We start from the raw sequence: 19,175 nt of genomic DNA on the forward strand, positions 1-19,175 counted from the left end.
AATTTTTATTTTATTATAATTTTATCTTTTAACATATTATCATGTAATACTATTAGAATTATAATAATTTTTAATCCGAGTTATTAAATTTTGAATTTGATACACATTATGTCAAAAAGGAACTATAGTTTGATTCAAATATCGTTTTAAATTTTTCCATCAAATTTAAAGTTCTTATATTTTTAATATAACATTATTAGTATCATAACTTTTTTACTATCAATAACAGTATTTACTGTTTTTTATTTATTTTTATCGATACAACTATTTAAATATAAAAACATGTATATGATGAATGGAAATTTGTTAAAAATAATGCATTTTTTTATTAACTTGATTAGAAAAAGTATGAATTAGTTAGTAAGGTGTTATATTTGTGTATCCATGGAACATATTTAAGAGTTTAGAAGAGGTGAATGATCTGATTATGAGTGTGGGGTTGGTGCGTAGTGTGTTTGGTGAGAACATGGGATGCAGCATGCTCCACGTCCCCTATCTTCTTCTACTTCCTCTTGCATGCCTTCCAGCTTTAAAAATTAAATTTTAATTATGGAGGATTTTTAGATTTTAAAATTTCATAAATTTATACCAGTTTCTTATGTCAATTCTATATTTAAAAAATTGAAAAATATAATTATTATATCATTACCTATATCTATTTTTGTTTTTGTTGAGAACAATGAATTAAAACTCCAAAACCTCAACCATAAAAGAAGCAGAAAGAAGAAGAATGGAAGAAGATCAGAGAAAAAACATGGAAAGGGTAAAAAGGTCAGAGCACAGTGTCATAATGCCTTCTCACCCTCCCTTCCTTCAGGATCACTCCCTCCCTCTCTCCCACCTGGACACGGACCCCAACCTCCACCTCACCTTCCGTTACCTCCGCGTCTACACTTCAACCGCTGCACCAACCACCCTCGACCCCTTCCACGTCATCTCCTCCTCCCTCTCCCACGCGCTAACCCAATTCTACCCCCTCGCCGCCATGCTTCGCCGCCGCCCAACCTCCCCCCACCGCCTCGAACTCTGGTGTGCCGCTGGCCAGGGCGTCCCCCTCGTCCGCGCCTCCGCCGACTGCACCCTCCACTCCGTCAACCACCTGGACGACCCGGCCTCGCCTCTCGCGGAGCAGTTGGTGCCCGACCCGGGTCCCGAGGAGGGGCTGGAGCACCCCTGCATACTCCAGGTGACGGTCTTCGCGTGTGGTGGGTTCGTCCTTGGCGCCGCCATTCACCATTCGCTGTGCGACGGCATGGGTGGCACGCTCTTCTTCAACGCGGTGGCGGAGCTGGCGCGTGGGGCCGCGCGGATGACGGTGGAGACGGTGTGGGAGCGTGACAGGTTGTTGGGTCCCAGGGAGCCGCCAAGAGTGGATTCAGCGTTGATCGACGAGTTTCTGCGTTTGGAAAAAGGGGCTTTGCCGTACGAAGAGGGTGTTGGTAGGGTTGCGAGAGAATGCTTTCATGTGAAGGATGAGAGCATGCACATGTTGAAGAGATCCTTGTCGGAGCAATCTGGGTTGAACTTCACCGTTTTTGAGGCTCTTGGAGCCTACATTTGGAGAGCCAAGTAAGTGTCACATTAGTTTAAATTAATTTTTAAGAGTTAACATCTGCATGAGTAAAATTCATTAGAAGGACAAATAACATAGTTTGATATTTTTTAGTAAAGGAGTAGATACTTATATAGTACTATAAGATAAGATTGGCTTTACTCTCAAATTATTTCATAAAGTAACTTAATTTTATAAATCTGGTTCAGTTGCATCCACATCCACTTAAATAGGGCGATCTTAAAAAAATTTCTGGATCTATATATTATATAGTTATAAATTATATAAATTAACAATAAAGATTTATATACGTAATATAATATGTTTCAGATTATTTACAAGAATTTGTTTTTTATTTTTATAATCATAATAATAATTTATAAAAAAAAAATTAAATTTTTAAAAATTAATATATTTTTTTTAAATTGTGTTAGAACGTTATTAAAATTGTTAGAAATCTAACAAATACTTTTTAAATTAGACACTTTATAAATACGTGTCCTACAAGTGTCATACGAATGTCGAAAGTGAGTATCCGAGCTTCATAGATAGATACACAAGTCTTTTTTTGTTCCGTTTGGTTGAATTGTCCCTTGTTTCTAATAACGTGGAGAGATGTGCGAAGTAGTATTAGAATTGAAAGTTTTGACGATGATATGAAGACTGTTGGTGACAGGGTGAGGACCTCTGGAATCCATGGTGAGGAGAAGGTGAAGTTTGCATATTCAATTAACATACGGAGAGTGGTGAAGGCAGCAATCCCTGATGGGTATTGGGGCAATGGTTGTGTTCCAATGTACGTGGTGATGAGTGCGAAGGAGTTGATAGAGAGACCCATTTGGGAAACTGCAGAGCTGATAAAAAAGAGTAAAAGTAATGTGAGTGATGAGTATGTGCAGTCGTACATAGATTATCAGGAGCTGCATTTTGGTGATGGGATAACAGCAGGAAGAGAGGTGAGTGGCTTCACTGATTGGAGGCATTTGGGGCATTCAACTGTGGATTTTGGGTGGGGAGGCCCAGTTACTGTTTTGCCCCTTGGGAGGAACCTGCTTGGGAGTGTTGAGCCTTGTTTCTTTTTGCCTTATTCAACTGCTTCTGCTCACAACAAAGATGGCTTCAAGGTTTTGGTCACTCTCAGAGACTCTGCATTGCCTGCTTTCAGACAAGCCATGCAACTGCTTTCCACTACCCAACACACAAGTCAAGACTTATAAAAATCTTGTTCAAACAAAACTTGTATGTAAGATCAAGGTTTTATATCCAAGAATAAAAAGGTAATCATTATAATAATAATTGTTTAATTATATATAAAGAATTAAAATTCAGATTCTAAAAATTATAAATGATAAATATGAGTAGACTTCATTTAAACAAAACTAAAAAACAGCAGTTTTAGAATAAAAAGAAAGAGTTTTGATAATATAACATAATATGATGGGATTCAATAGTAAAATAAAACTTTGGGTCACTTTGGGTCGATCGAGTCCATATATATATCGAAATGGTCTTAATAAAAGAAAATTATATATTTTTCATAAAGAAGAGTTCACAATATATTATGGAAGGTTTGTTAACATAGATATATAGAATTAATAAAAAAAATCTATTAACTTTTAATAAAGTTGAGATAATAATATATTATGGATGATTCGATAGTTCGTGTGTGAGACAATATATTATAAGTGTTTCGATAATGATTTGATAAATCTAACAAATAATCTTTAGAATATGTTCAAAATGACTATGATGTCATATTAAGAGGTAAACTTTAAATTTAATTCAACCTAAAATCTCATAAAATCGATTTATAATATGAGATTTGCACTCATTTGTATATTATAAAATACTTTAATCTCTAATTGATGCGAGATCTCCAATAAAACAAACAAAAACATTAATTACTAAAATGGTTAAAATACATTAATTACTAAAATAGTTAAAATTGGTTGGAAATACGTGATAGATATTGTAGTTAAGAGACATCTTTGACTAAAAATAAATCTATGTTTTAAAATAAATAATTGATCTCAAAATGTCAAAGTAATTAAAAAAGTAGTAATTATATTGCTTAGACATTCATCATTATGAATGTGTTGACACCAACCATTGATTTTTATTTTATTAACGAATTGATTACTTATTCTATTTTTGTTTAGTTTGAAACAGTCAAATCTGTATAAAAAGCATAAATAGTTTCATACGGTGCAGTGGTGTTATATGATTAAAAACAAGTTATATCGAAAAAAAAAATGGTTCAAAATCTGAGGATCTGTAGATATACTGATGACCGTAATTGTACCTCACTAAAATCTCACTCCTACAAATATCGAATTCACCTTAGTTCATTCTTAGTTTACTTAATTTACTATTGATTTAATCATACGTTTTATTTGTATGTATTTAATACTTTATCCACCGAACCCAATATTACAACACAAGTTTCATATGGATCTGAAATGAAGGAAAGCATAAGTGAAGGTATTGAATATTCGAAAAGAAAAAATAGAAAAGAACCTTACAAGTGATGAAAAATATGCATGATAAAAAGAGAAAAAAGAAATGTGAGAGATCCTTAAAATAACACTTCATTTTTCAACATTGGTATCAAACTTTATTCTTTATTATCACCCATTGTAGTGACATGATTGGAGAACATAAACCCTTTGTCCCTTCTGTAAGCAATTTCTTCCATCTTGCATCTAATCCATTTGAAATTGACTTCCAGGTTTGCTGGGATTGCCTTAGGGTCCATGAATTCAGGTTCAAATGAATGGAAAATAAGAAGGCCATGCAATATATATTATTACGTAAATATATATTTTCATATCATTTTTAGTAAAAAAAGAGAGAGAAGGTCACGTAATTCCAGTGCTTTTGTGCAAGAATATTTAGTGTAATGACCACACAATTTATGTGTCAAGTTTTGAATTTAATTGAATGTACATGTTTATTAAATTTTACCGTATGTATAATGACCCAATGTTCGTAACAGACTCTATTTGCTATTAACAAAAATACATAAGCATTTAATTTAAGAGGAGAATATTAGGAAGTTGATCTAGTTATTTTGGGCCTTAATAAAAATGTAATGCGAGAGCTATCTAGCACAAATACGGATACAGGATACGTATAATCTTTAAAATATAGGCTACGAACAAAAATATATATTTTTATAATTTTAAATTATATAAATTGAAAATAAATATTTATGTGCAAAAGTATGTTTGAGATTCTTTTGGGAGCATGAAGATATTTTCCATGACGAGTTCAAAAGAATTTGTTTCTTATTTTTATAATCATAATAAAAATTTATACAATAAATTTGAGTTTTTAGAAAATTATTTTATTTATACCTTTTAAAATTATGTTAGAACCGTGCTAGAATTTTCAAAAAATCTAACAAATATTTTTTGAATTGAACACTTTATCAGTATCTTACGAGTGTCCTATGAGTGTCGACACCGATACACGTGTCCTACACGGATACACCATTTAAGAGAAAGTGTCTGATATGTGAGATTACATGCTATTTTAAGAAAATATTTGAAAACTTGAAGGAATTATTAATTTAATTGAATTAATTTTGTAAGTAAAAGAAGAAGAAGAAGGAGAGAGAGAAAGAAGAATGAAATCTATCTATCTTCTTATCCAAAGGCTGGGAGGCCAATAGGAGGCATGCCAGCTGCTATGAATGGTCGATAAAGGACAAAACAAACAATCTGCTTCACAGAGCTAACACTCCTTTCTCTTCTCCGTCTATGGCGTCCACCACGTTGGGCACTTCTTCAATTGCTCTTCTGCCTTCTCGCTATTTCTCTTCTTCTTCCAAGCCTTCCGTTCACACTCTCTCTCTAACCTCAGGTACATTGCTTTGCAAGCTCTATGTTTTTTTTTTTTTTCTATTGGAGGGTGTGCGGCAGACCCATTTCATACAAGTTATTTCTCTCTGCCAAATTTGTGAATTTGTTTCTCCTTGGGGAGTTTGTAGCTGGAAATGGATCGCGGGTCCTTGTGGGCATTGTGTGATTGTTAGAATCTAAGTTGAGTTGTTGTGACTTTGCAGGGCGGAAGTTTTATGGAGGAATCGGAATTCACGGAATAAAGGGAAGGTCTCAGTTCTCAGTTTCCAGTGTTGCCACTGAAGTTAACTCTGTAGAACAGGTTGGTAGAATATTCGGTTTTTGAGGTCTGGATGTTCTTTCTGTGTCTTTGTTTGTGTTTTGGATTGCATTATATAGAGATAATGGATGGACTCTAGATTAATTGCTGTAAAGATTTCCATTCGTTTCTGCGTGTGCGTTGAGTCATTGAGACTCTTAATGATTTTTTAACAAATTTTGGGTTGAAGGCACGATTTTCAGACTATATTGTGATAATTTTCTTTAGTTTAACTAGCATGTACTGTGATTGTAAAAGATTTTTTCAAACAGAAATCATCTTTTGTGTGTCACTGTAAAATGTTTTACACTGTTGATCAATTAGATAGATATTAAAAAAGTTAAACTCTACAGGAAATGAATAATAGTATTTACCTGTGAGTGCATACATTATAAAGCCTACATGGTTTCTGTTACACTTGCACATATGCGCATTTAGAGTATGGTTGATTGTGAGAAAATTGCAAGGTGAAAATGAGAGGAATACAAATGAGTTCATATTTGAATGTATATTGGGTTGAACTAGTTTATTTATGTTTTTTAACTTTCAAAATTAGTGCTAGATTTTTGGGAAATTAAGGACTGTGTATGTATGCTTTTTACAATAACCCAACCCGGTAAATTTTTCATTTACAGAATCCGAGAGTTGCTGCTAAAGAAAGCCAAAGACCAGTATACCCGTTTGCTGCCATAGTTGGACAGGATGAGATGAAACTCTGTCTCCTCCTTAATGTGATTGATCCTAAGATTGGAGGCGTCATGATCATGGGGGACAGGGGAACAGGGAAATCCACAACGGTTCGGTCATTGGTTGATTTACTTCCCGAAATCAAGGTTGTTTCTGGTGACCCCTATAACTCAGACCCAGTAGATCCAGAATTCATGGGTGTTGAAGTGAGAGAGCGTGTACTGCAAGGAGAGGAACTTTCTGTGGTCTTGACCAAAATTAACATGGTTGATTTACCATTGGGAGCTACAGAAGATAGAGTGTGCGGCACAATTGACATTGAGAAAGCTCTGACTGAGGGTGTCAAGGCATTTGAGCCTGGACTACTGGCTAAAGCTAATAGGGGAATCCTATATGTTGATGAAGTTAACCTTTTGGATGATCACTTGGTGGATGTGTTGTTAGATTCTGCTGCATCCGGTTGGAACACAGTGGAGAGAGAGGGAATTTCTATCTCACATCCTGCACGGTTTATCCTAATTGGCTCGGGCAACCCTGAAGAAGGGGAACTCCGGCCACAGCTGTTGGATAGGTTTGGAATGCATGCTCAAGTTGGAACTGTTAGGGATGCTGAACTCAGAGTGAAGATTGTGGAGGAGAGAGGTCGATTTGACAAGAACCCAAAGGAGTTTCGTGATACGTACAAAGCTGAGCAAGACAAGCTCCAGGACCAAATTACCTCAGCAAGGAGTATTCTTTCTTCTGTTCAAATTGATCAAGATCTCAAGGTGAAAATCTCCAGGGTGTGTGCAGAATTGAATGTGGATGGACTTAGAGGAGATATTGTAACAAATAGGGCTGCAAAAGCTCTTGCTGCTCTGAAGGGAAGAGACAAAGTAAGTACAGAAGATATTGCTACTGTCATTCCCAACTGCTTGAGACACCGTCTTAGAAAGGATCCCTTGGAATCAATAGACTCAGGTTTACTTGTCACTGAGAAATTTTATGAGGTTTTCAGCTGAGAGTCATAGTTATAACACGGTCTTTATGCTACAGTATTCAGCTACTTTGTTTACATTTTACCTTTCCTGAGAGGATTTTCATTGTCCTTAAACACTAGTAAGATTCATGAATTCCTCCTATACAGGAAATTCCGAGCTTTTTAAGTGTAAGAGTCATTCACTATTTTTCTTCTGTATCTGCAGCCCTTTCACAAGCTTGGGGTTTTCAAACTGTGATTCCTATTTTTTTTCGGCAACTGTGATTCCTATATTAGAATAAATTTGAAAAAAATTTAAAAAGTTACTTTTTTTTTGTTAAAATCTTTTAGGATTCCTACATATTTTGAGTTTCATTGCAAAGGTTATTACATTTATCTTTTAATTTATGAGTAACACCGAATAAATAATTAGGAAGGTATTTTTGCTTATGCGTTCTCTATGCTTATGTGCGTATCGTTTGCCGTTGACTGAAATTCACCCACCGTGCCATATACACGACTGTTGCATTTGAAAATAGGTTGATTCATCACGCAGTGTAACATCTATAATGCTTTGCATTCGCTCAAAATCTCATATATTTATTCACTCACTCTCCCTGAGTGTCTCTCTGAATTCATCTTTCTAATTGTTTCATCGTATGTTTCCATTCAGATCTACATCACGCAGAAGCTAATATGAACAGCTTCTGCGTTTACTTGATTGGTGGATGTGGTTTTACTGAATGAGGCGAGTATAAAATGGGTTAGCAAACAAACTAATTAAAAGCTGGAACTGGTTGCTTCCATGTTGACTAAAAATCCATGTCTTTAACCCAATTCTATACATTTTTATAAGAAAAATCTATATAAAAAAGGCTCAACACACACCAAAATCCACATTAGTTGCGTGAGCAATTTTGCCAAAATGCAGTCTGATGTAACACTGAAAACCAGAAGAAACTACACAAGGTTAACCAACTTTTTCTTTTCAAAGCGAGTATTTAGCAACTATGAAGAGATCGCCTTAAAGCATTCGAGTAGTCGTCAGAATACAACAATTGTCACTGATTTGTAAATACAATTACATCTCCAAGATTCCTTTAGTGTGTAAAATTCAAAGTTTTATCAAAACATGCAACGTATATAAACTGGCTATAAAATTCCCAATGAAACATTATTAAGCATCCATCTAATACACATATTAGTCGTTGTTGTACAAACCTAAAAAAGAGATTTCATTTTTATGGGCCAGTTAATTTTAATTCACAGAGAAGTTTATTTCATATTTTTTTCTTATTTCTCTTTCTCAAGAGTACTTATAAAGAAAATTTTCCAGCCAAACCCAAAATCATTATTTGGACTTGGAAATATTCTGCAGTATGATCTTGTCACCTTCAGTCATCCCTCCCCATATTGCAGGCCTCTGTTCTAGAAAATCAGGGAAGCGCTGAAGTAAAAGAGTAGCCGTCCAAATTAGGATTGAAGCAGTTATAGCCCATATCACATACTTCTTATTCCCAACCTCATAATCAAAATAATGTGAAAGATACTTCTCCTTCATCCATTCTCTTTCCTCAGCTCTTCTGTTATCATTCTGCATTCAACCATGATGTCAGAAATTAAGTTCATTTGTCTTTTTAAGTCAGAAAGTGCCCCAAATTTTCAACAGGGAAAAATAAGTATACAAAATTTTATTTGAGAACAGTAACACTAGAACAAACCTTGAGGAATATCTCCAATGGAACATCAAATATTTCTTCTACTTCAGCTGAATTTAAAATTGGCGAAAATGCATCCTTGTTGGTGAGTACTCCAAGCACAGGTACTATGGTGACACCATACTGTACTTAAAAACTGCTATGTAAGGGTATTGAGTTATGGAAAATTCTAAGGCTCAAAGATATTTTTAATTAATATAAAATAATTAAGATTTTGAGTCTCTGTGTGCCTCTAAATCTGGATTATGTGTTTGCCTATAGTGTCAAAGCTAACAAGATTTCTTTATTTCCAAGGACACGAGTCAGCTTGAATAAATTTGAGTGTTCAGGATAAGAAAATAGAATGAATTAAAAATGTAAAATTGTATCAAACTTCTCACATTAAAACCAACTAACTCATTTCAACTATTTAGAAGCTATCTCATCTATTTTTTTCAGTAAGCACTCACAAACTAATCAAAACTCCGCATTCCTGTTTTAGAAGTCTCAATAATAGAGTTTTATAATTGAAAATATCCCATAAACTAAAAGTCAACCTAAACAGGGCATAATTGAAGAAGCTTTAACCTAAATACTATAAATTTAGTAAGATCCTCCTGATATTAGCTCGGTATATTATAATTACAAAGGCAAGTCTGTGTTTGGATTGAAGAGTGGATTTGTGGGAGAGGAGAGGGAGTGGATTTGTGAGAATATGTGAGGATGTATGAAGTTGTTTGGATTAAGGAATGATAGAGTGCTCTTACCCTCTCCTGCATCCACTTTCCACTCTTAAAACTACTGAAACAAACACAAGAAGTACCTTCTTCCCCCTCCCTCCTCATTGCACACACCTAGAAACAAAATAGTAAAATAATACCATACTCTGGAATTGCAGGACTTAACTTATCTGATTAAGAATCTTGGATTTAAAGGAAGCAAGTTTGTTCCAGAACCAGAACCCTGAGCTCAACAAGGTTCGAACTTGTGGGCAGGCAGGAGGGTGGTTAATAACCTGAATCTAAGAAATGGATTGGTACAATTGGGTTGAAATATTTACTAATAAACCAGGTTACATGTTTTTGAAACATTTAATTACTCATATGATGTAATAGTTACATAAATTGTCTCATCTACTCTCTACACCTAAAAACATTTAATTACATTAAAAATGATGTGTTAGAGATTTAAAAAAGCTTTTTTTAAGTATGAGGACTTAAAAGAATTTTTTTATGAGTGAAGGAAGATGCAGGAACAATTTGAACTGAAAGCATCTAAGTGAAGTTTTAAAGAGGGTTTTGCAGTAGAAAAAGGAATCGGTAACCTAAACCGAAGCAAATGAAGTTAGATGCAGTGAAGATTCGTTGTAGCAGAAGATGTAATTGATAGAAGAAAAGATGAAGAAGAAATTAAAAACAGGAAGAAATGTACCGTAGTATGGAAGGGTTGGAGAGGAGTAATGACAGAAACAAGAGAAGGGTCCAAGCCAATTTCCTCCTTGGCCTCTCTCAACGCTGTTTGTACATCGTCAGCATCGCCTTCTTCCCTCTTGCCACCTGGCAAAGCCACTTCACCTGCTGACGTAACAGTGAGATGAAACTTGAATTGAAATAGAAAAACAGAAGATCATTGAATGCAAAGAGTGAGGGAGAGACCGGAATGGGTGGAGAGAGAGGAAGAGCGCTTGGTGAGGATTACCCGGAGACTCCCATCGCCGCCTTCGAAGACACAGATCAGAACTGCCGCTATCTTCCTCAAAACGACGGGTTTATCCAAAATGTTGGGGTTGGTGGGAGCGGAATACGAACACTGGATGTGATTTATCAAAGCCTGTAATCTCGATGAAGCTCTGTTTGCACTCATTCTCCTCCTCCCCACCCACCCCCAAACTCCTCTCTTTCACAATTATAATAACACTTTTTTAATGTTAATAAAAAATGTTATAATAAAAAATTAATTACAACACGTTTTTAAAATTTATTTTGAATTTATAAGTAAGTGTAACTACCCCTCATAAAAAAATAATTTTGTTATTAGTTTTTGTAATTTAAAGTTATAGAGACTATAGAGTATCGGTTATCGGTTATTGTTCGGGAATGATATTTTTGAGTTATGAGTAGAATGATTAATTCAATAAATTTTAATTATTAAGCAGTTATTTATGATTATAAGTGATAATAATTGTTATAGTCAACTTAAGGTCGGTCGGTCTGGATGAATTTTTTGTAGTCTCCATTCAAAAGTCTTTTGGAAACGAGGGTTCCTCCTGTGATGATACTTTAACGCTCAAGTCACTAAGAGCATAAATATGAGTATAATATGAAATAAGAGTTGAGAGCACTCCCTGTGTTGTTTATTAGATGTTTAGGTGATGTCTTTCTGTAGAGCATAATCAGGTATATATAGACTGAATTGTAACCTCTTCACCTTTAGTCATGATTCTATCTTAATTGAGTCATTAAAGATGATTAAGTCTAATTGATTGAGATCCCTTTACTTGTACTCCCTCATAATATTAGATACACAAGTCGAAAACGACCCATAAATGACCAAACATCGGGTTAGGTCCATAACCTAACAATAACTATTGTAAAATCAGTGTAATGGTCACAATTTACAAAAATTTACACATGACTATTATTATCTTACATTACTACTATTATCTTGTATCTTTATATGACTACTATTATCTTGTGTCTTTATTGTTTATTGATTTAAATATGGGAGAGTTTTTTATCAACATACTTTTTCATGCTGTACTAACTCATCTTTGGAGAGTATTTGAATTTTTCAAGTATATAAAATGCATTAAACAAAAAAATTACATAAGAAAAACAATAGAGGCACTTTAAATATGAAAAATCATTAAAATAATTAAAAGACTGAGTACCATAGTCGTGACATTATAACTAAGAATTAAAAATGGATGAACCGTGAGTGATATTGTCTACCTTTTGGGATCAGATCTAATTTGCTTTGATTTATTTTGTTTAAATCTATGTGTATATTTTTAATCTTATATTTTAATAAATATTAACAATAATGGTAATTTTTCAGCATAAGCAATATCCAAATGCAATCTTCAAACGTCCCCACATGTTGAAGTAAGGTCCATAAAACTTTTCCACATAAAATCATGTTTGTACAAGTAGTGCAAAAGCTTGAGGGAGAATACACTTAAATGTATATAACTTATATTACTTTTTTATAGATTATGATAAATTAGGTGATGATATGAAAATGACTAATAATTTCAATAGAAATATGTTATGTCTAACAACTCTAATATTTGATTTGGTATTTTGTGATTGTGTTTAGGTTCGTGTCGTCGTAAAATGTTTTTGACGAGTTAACAATTAGTTATCTGATAAGATTAGGTGAGCAAACTGAATTAATTTGTCATTATAGATTCAAAGTTGATATTCATAAATTTAAACTTTGCTTAATTCTTTTTGCTATTGATACCAATAATGTCATCTAATGTTAATGGAGAGGATCGCATGGTTTAAAAAAAATATTATATTTGTAAATATAAATGTGAGTAATATTTTTTAGGATATAGCTCGAATCCTAATTTAATAATTATATAAAATATTATTTAAAAACTTTAAATATTATAAAATTAATAAAAATGTTTATTATAAATATTAAGAAATTGAATTTTTCATTATTTTACTTCACACGTCATTTTTTGCATTCCGACTTCAGTTAAACCATACAAATTACTTTTATTTTTTTAAGTTATCCTGTTATTTTGTTTAATCATAAAACTAAATGACACATGAAATACATACCAAATATAATTTTTAAAGTAATATGCATCCAATGAAAATACACTATTTCGATTACTAATTATATATATTAGCTTTAAACTCAGGACAAGAGCGTAGTTATAAATTCATAAATAGTTGCATTTATTTAAAATAATTATAAAATTGTAAGAGAATTTTATGTTATGGAAATAAAAAATGTTAACTTAAAAATATTTTATAATTTAGAAAAGTAATTAAAATGATAAAGACTTCAAATGTAATTTGCTTTAATTTTATAATATTTAAAATCTTAAATAATGTTTTAAATAATTTAAATGAAAATTTGAATTAAATTAAGATGCAAACTATATACTAAAAGTATTACTCCAATTTACATTCATCAATGTAAGTTTTTTTAATTATAAGTTAATCAGTGAAACAAATCAAGGAAATACTAAAATTTCACTGTCTTATACCATATGAGTTGTCAAATTTTATTTAATGATTTTCATTTAACTTTATAGCTTTCAATAAAAAAAATGGTACAGAGAATATTCGTACTACTGCTGAACAAGTTTTTACTCAGCAAATGTTTCTAAATATTATTGATACATTTTTTGAAGTAAACAGATTCTGCAAGTAGGAAAACGAATTCCAAGTTCTGAGATAGTTTTCCTTCTGAGTACATGTAAACACTTAATCTTGAAATCTATAGTAGTGATGAATATTATTGTAGGATGAAGAATTGTTAAGGGCTAAAATATTAAATGTCAAATTAAATGAGTTACACAGTTGAATCCCGAGGAAGCTTGAACTTAGGATTCTGCTCCATGAAAGCTGGTGGTCGTTGGTACACAAGTGATGCTGCTCTTATTAAGATCCCAGCAGTTAAACCCCATATTAGGAATTTCTTATGCTCCATTTCATAGTCAAACAAATGTATCAGATAATTCTCTCCCATCCATTGCATCTTCTTCTCGCTCCTGTTTTCATCCTGATTAATATATACAATGACATTAACTTCTACATGAATACAAACTAAAACATACATAAAACTAAGTCAACCTTGAGAAACATTTCTAAAGGTGCATCAAATACAGCTTCTACTTCAGCAGGATTCAGAACAGCTTTGAATGCCTTCTTGTCATGAAGAATGCCAATCACAGGAACCACTCTCATGAGGTACTACAAAAGGGAAACAAAATGCAATAGATTAACTTTCACTTGGAGGAAACTTTTATCAATAGTTTTCAAGTTAATCATTATTCATTTGTCAAGCAAGAAATACATAACCACCCAAGATCATGTGATATGATGCTTCAAAATTCTGCATCCCTCTAGAAGCATATATATATATATATATATATATATATATATATATATATATATATATATATATATATATATATATATATATATATATATATATATATATATATATATATAACTGAAGTATGTTAGACATAAATGTTTCTTCGTAAATATCTATGATATAATGTTCACGGATCCATAAAATGTAAACCAAAATTCCTAAGGACCCGAAATGTGTATATCAGTTACTCCAACAAGTAGATGTGTAAAAAAGAGTGTATACCTTAGAGAAAAATGGTTCAAGAACAGTAACAACATCGACAAGTTCAGGGTCCAACCCAATTTCCTCCATTGCCTCTCTTTTTGCTGTGTCCTTATCATCCTTGTCCCCTTCCTCCGCTTTCCCGCCAGGCAAGGCCACTTCACCTGCAAAACAAGGTCAACAACATGCAATAGACACAAGATTTTTGTTACATTGCAAATGTAGTTACAATAGTTTGTCTCTTGAAACATTATATATAATGATAATCTATCTTTTTTTTTTAAAAAAAGGACAAAACCATGGTCACATGTATTGGCCGACATTTAAAATCTTAAAAACACTTGTATGAAATTGAACTGACCCGAGTAAGTGGAGAGCTTGGAAGAGCGTTTGGTGAGTAGCACTCTGAGATCCCCAGCATCTCCTTCAAAGATGCAGATCAAAACAGCAGCTCTCTTGTATCTGAGTTCTTCTGTGTTTTGAGCAATTGAGGTGATTGATTCTGATACAACCTTCTCTTCCATGACGCCATCCAAAATATCTTCAGGTAGTAGTGGGGGCTTGTAAAGGCGGAGCCGTTGGGCCAAGTCCAGAAGCCTCTTTGATCCTCCATTGGAGTTTGAACAATCCATGAACTTGTGGAGAAAAACTATGTTCTCACAATACAAGCCATACTACATATATATAATGTTGTAATGCTATTTGAACTTGTAGAAGTTAATGAAAAGGGGTAGATGGTAGAATAGTATAGGTTTTATGATTGAATGACGTGAAAGAATACCTGTTTTTGGCAACAAATATTAATGTCCTTGAAATGGAAAAGCTTCCATATATGAATGGTTGCATCTTTTTCGTCCTACTCCTACCACATTATAATCATCTTCATTCTTTATCACTAACAACCAACATTGAATAACGTGTCTCCCTCCAGTTTCCTGTAAAAACAAATACAGCTTCAAGGTTTATGTTCTCCTACACATACAATGCATATATTTCTATATTTAACATACTTGCATGGTTATTGTAGTTTTATTAGATATAAACGTTTTAACGATCAGACACTTCACTAACCTGTATTAGATACTTGATGTTTTGGCTTTAAAATAATGATTATTTTATAAAGAGTCTATAAGATTTGCATTAGGATGTATTTAGTGGTGCGAACATTAAATGATTGTGGGTTTAACGTGCTTATTTCATTATTATGCGTGTCGAGTGGCTAAACCATCTACTTCTTATAAATTTTTATACATGTTTATTTTAACTGTTTCACCGGTTTTCTTTTGTTCCAGTTTCATATTCAGTCGTATTAAACTTTTGGTATGTGTTTTAGTGTATGTATTTTCGGTGCATATTGATTCTGTTTTCTTTTCTACCTTGTTGGAACCCATAAGTAGTAGACAAGTAAAATATATAAGATTACTAGTATTTCATAAATCTACATTCATATATATGTATATATATATATAAATATTTTTCAATATTATTGTTGGAGATCCTACATCGACTAGAGATTAGAACCTTTCATAGTATATAAGTGGGTGCAAACCTCATCCCATGAATCGGTTTTATGAGTTGAGTTAGGCTTAAAGTATCATAGTCATTTTAAGTTTATCCTAGCGAGTGTTTGTGTTGGACCTATCGTGTCATCCGCTATCAAACCGTTATTGGACCACCCATAATATATAGTTTCACGCACGAGTTGGTAGTCTCGGCGTGGGAGGTGTATTGGAGATCTGCACAATAATTATTACAATGTTTTCCTTTTCAATATTTTTTTTATTTTCCAATTAATTGATGACAGAGGATTGCACAACCTAAGTAAAATATTTTGACTATACAAATCATAAAGATTCTCGAAACACAAATTGTGAAATAAGAAAATCTAAAAGATAAGAAAATAATAATCAGGAGTGCGTGATTTATTTATCCATTCTTTTAACCTAAGTTCGAGAGTGAGAGTTTATAATGTTATGGTTCAAACACGATCTTTTTAGATTCAATCTCAATAATATTTTTAACAGATAGTGGATTAACTTTAAGAATAAAATACGATAATTAAATTTATTTAATAAGGAAATAATTAAAAAAAAAACAAAAGGAAAGAGGGCTAGAAAGTGTAGAGTTTCTTGCTTGAACAAATATAGATTAAACATTAATATGAATATGTATCGGACACAGACATGTAAAAGAAACATGTGAAGTATCTGAAAATGTAAAGTAAGTGAAAGTATCCGGTTTTCTATAATCCTAAAATGACATTTAAGACACGTGACAGTGGAATTCGTGAAACTATATATGGAATATCAGAAATTGAAAAATGTTTAATGCAACAAGTTGACAGCTAGTGAAGGAATTAGAAATGTAGTGAATATTTATTCATCTTGTTAGGTATTAAGATTGTGTTGTTCCTCTTCTGGAGTTTGGACCTTCTTTTTGCTACCCACTCACATTAAGGCCCACTTATCAGTCCATATCCAAAATACCGGTTTTTAATGCAAAACTCCTTGGATTCCATTTCATTATTTTATACTATTTACATAATATTATTTTTTTTAATTTTTCGTGCATTTGAGTCGTCTTTTAGCATTATAACTACTAATGCAGATCTAGAAACATTGATGATAAAAGTATTCTATTTAATGAGATTAAAGTGGATAAGTCTAATGACGAGTTTCAAAGGATAAATAAAAGAATTAGGATTTTTTACGCAATTTATTTTTAAAATCTCTTCAACATTCTAATGGAAAACTAAAGGTGAAATAAAAAAATATTTTAAGAAAGATCTGTTGGGGTGGTAGAACGAAAAGTCTGACCTTAATATTATTTCAGTGTGTAAAAAGATATGAAAAAAAAAACACTTTTCAATTTCATAATCTGGAAAACTTGTGTTGTATCATATTGAAAAATTAAGAAGTTGTGACTATTAAATGTTATTGTTAGTTTTGTTCTGTGATTTTGTTGCTTGCATTAGGTTTTTATTTTTGTTTAGAAAAGTATGACGACAAAAAGAATTATTTTTTCGAACTCAAATTGGTGGCGACAATGGAAGAAGATGAGGATTACGAGAATTATGTGTCTGTGGCTAAGTATAGTAGAAAACCATTATTGCTGCTGAAGATGATTTCTAGAAATTGAGTGGTTGAATCTAAGTCTAGTCTACTGTTTAAAGTATCACATATGATAAAAAAATAACTCAAAATTAGTGTGGCAAAGTAGATTGTTCAACAATATTTTATATTTTATTTTTTTTGGTAGTGTTATAGATCTCTTTCAACTAATGCATTTAGTTAGTGAAAAATCATAATTTTCAGTTAAATGGTTATTATTTCAGGTCATATTCTTTTTCTTATATTCTTTCTCAAATTAATTACAATATCACATACTTAGTTCATCATTACCATAATTAATATAATTAATGTCATCTCTTTATCAGAAGTAAAGTAAATAATATTTTTTTTTTGTCATTTTCAGATATTGATATCGGATTTGCTTTTATCCTATTATTAAGCTCGATATGAACTCATAGATAGTCTTGGAAGCATTTCTCTAATTATTTTCTTTTCTCTTTAGTTTTTTAAATTATTTTTATAGTGTTAAATGAATTGACTAACATTTAACATAAACTTAAACATTTAGCTATATATTGAAACCAGAACGTATAGTTTTAAAATTACAAAAAAAAAAACTTAGATGCAGAACCACACAAAGTAAGTTAAACTCTATAAAAGGTCTACTTGAATATAACTACCAACAGAGTATGAGATTATATTAATTAGAGATATTTTGAGTAAGAGATTAATTTAATTAGACTTATACTTGCATACAAAAGGGACACCAAATATTTCAGATTAATTCGTTTTCAGTTATAAATCACAATAATTAATTAATTTGTCTTCTGTCATAATGTAAATCATATTTTAAAATTTTAATTTAACCTTTAAATTCAACTGTCATTTTAATTTGTTTCTCTTGTGTTTAATTTTGTTTAGTTAGTAATGGTTTAAAAAATAAGATGTTGAGTCTATTTGAAAGAATGACATTATTACTTTATGATACTCTATACTTGTGATTTTTGTGTACATGAAAAAAAGTTAGCTTCGTTTTATTTGTTATTATAAAAATAATTCATAAATAAGAACTACCATAAGAGTTATAAATAAAATTATTGTTTTAATATAATTTCATGAACATAAGTTATATAAAAAAAACATTAAACATGAATTCCTAAATTAAAATAATATTTTTTATTCATAAACAGCACTCATGAAACAAATTCTAAGTATTTATTTGATAATCTCTTATATAACACATGCTTAATGCTGAGCCATAATCAATTCGTGTGAATAAACTTTGCGGTATGAAATGGGCCATAAGAAAAAAATTTAAATTTGGAAAATTAAAGAGAAAAAGGAAAAGAACCTTTCCTGGGCCCTAGGCTATTCCCTCTTCGGCCCTATGGCTGTAGCATTAGTTTACGTGTTGGTATTTTTTCATGATTTTATAAAACAATCACTTTAATCTTTAATTTTATTTAAAATGTTATTTTTTTGTAAAATATGTATTCAATATTTAAAAAATAAAAATAAAAATAAATTTAACATACTATTAGAATTGAATACTTTATCCAAAAAATATTGAAATCATTTTATTTTAAAAAAATGACAATTGAAATTATTAAAATTTTGATGTATTTGAAATATTTAAATTTTTTGAAAATTTCCATTTAAACACTAAGCTTTGTTCGTGTTGAAAAAGTGACTTCAGCAAATAATTATGATAAAAAGTAAATTTG

The 19,175-nt window shown here is 31.9% G+C and overlaps 4 protein-coding genes across 4 annotated transcripts; 2 read left to right on the forward strand and 2 right to left on the reverse strand.

Annotated features, from left to right (window-relative positions):
• The first annotated feature begins 683 nt into the window (after positions 1-683).
• LOC137832519 (tetrahydroanabasine acetyltransferase) lies at positions 684-2,848 on the forward strand. The gene is made up of 2 exons (XM_068640717.1): positions 684-1,569; positions 2,229-2,848. Exons 1-2 carry the CDS (start codon positions 731-733, stop codon positions 2,767-2,769), a joined length of 1,380 nt encoding a protein of 459 aa, XP_068496818.1. The 5' UTR covers positions 684-730; the 3' UTR covers positions 2,770-2,848.
• A 2,263-nt stretch (positions 2,849-5,111) lies between these two features.
• Positions 5,112-7,611, forward strand: LOC137832520 (magnesium-chelatase subunit ChlI, chloroplastic). Its single transcript, XM_068640718.1, has 3 exons — positions 5,112-5,416; positions 5,619-5,716; positions 6,349-7,611. Exons 1-3 carry the CDS (start codon positions 5,314-5,316, stop codon positions 7,399-7,401), a joined length of 1,254 nt encoding a protein of 417 aa, XP_068496819.1. The 5' UTR covers positions 5,112-5,313; the 3' UTR covers positions 7,402-7,611.
• Positions 7,612-8,478: 867 nt separating this feature from the next.
• On the reverse strand, positions 8,479-10,970 carry LOC137832521 (nudix hydrolase 15, mitochondrial-like). Its single transcript, XM_068640720.1, has 4 exons — positions 10,711-10,970; positions 10,487-10,629; positions 9,080-9,199; positions 8,479-8,952 (listed from the first exon to the last, which is right to left on the reverse strand). Exons 1-4 carry the CDS (start codon positions 10,916-10,918, stop codon positions 8,710-8,712), a joined length of 714 nt encoding a protein of 237 aa, XP_068496821.1. The 5' UTR covers positions 10,919-10,970; the 3' UTR covers positions 8,479-8,709.
• A 2,412-nt stretch (positions 10,971-13,382) lies between these two features.
• Positions 13,383-15,064, reverse strand: LOC137832522 (nudix hydrolase 15, mitochondrial-like). The gene is made up of 4 exons (XM_068640721.1): positions 14,742-15,064; positions 14,402-14,544; positions 13,873-13,992; positions 13,383-13,801 (listed from the first exon to the last, which is right to left on the reverse strand). The coding sequence occupies exons 1-4, from the start codon at positions 15,010-15,012 to the stop codon at positions 13,592-13,594; spliced, it is 744 nt and encodes a 247-aa protein (XP_068496822.1). The 5' UTR covers positions 15,013-15,064; the 3' UTR covers positions 13,383-13,591.
• Positions 15,065-19,175: the final 4,111 nt, after the last annotated feature.

Source organism: Phaseolus vulgaris, chromosome 6 (genome assembly GCF_000499845.2).
Source record: "Phaseolus vulgaris cultivar G19833 chromosome 6, P. vulgaris v2.0, whole genome shotgun sequence".
NCBI lineage: Eukaryota > Viridiplantae > Streptophyta > Magnoliopsida > Fabales > Fabaceae > Phaseolus > Phaseolus vulgaris.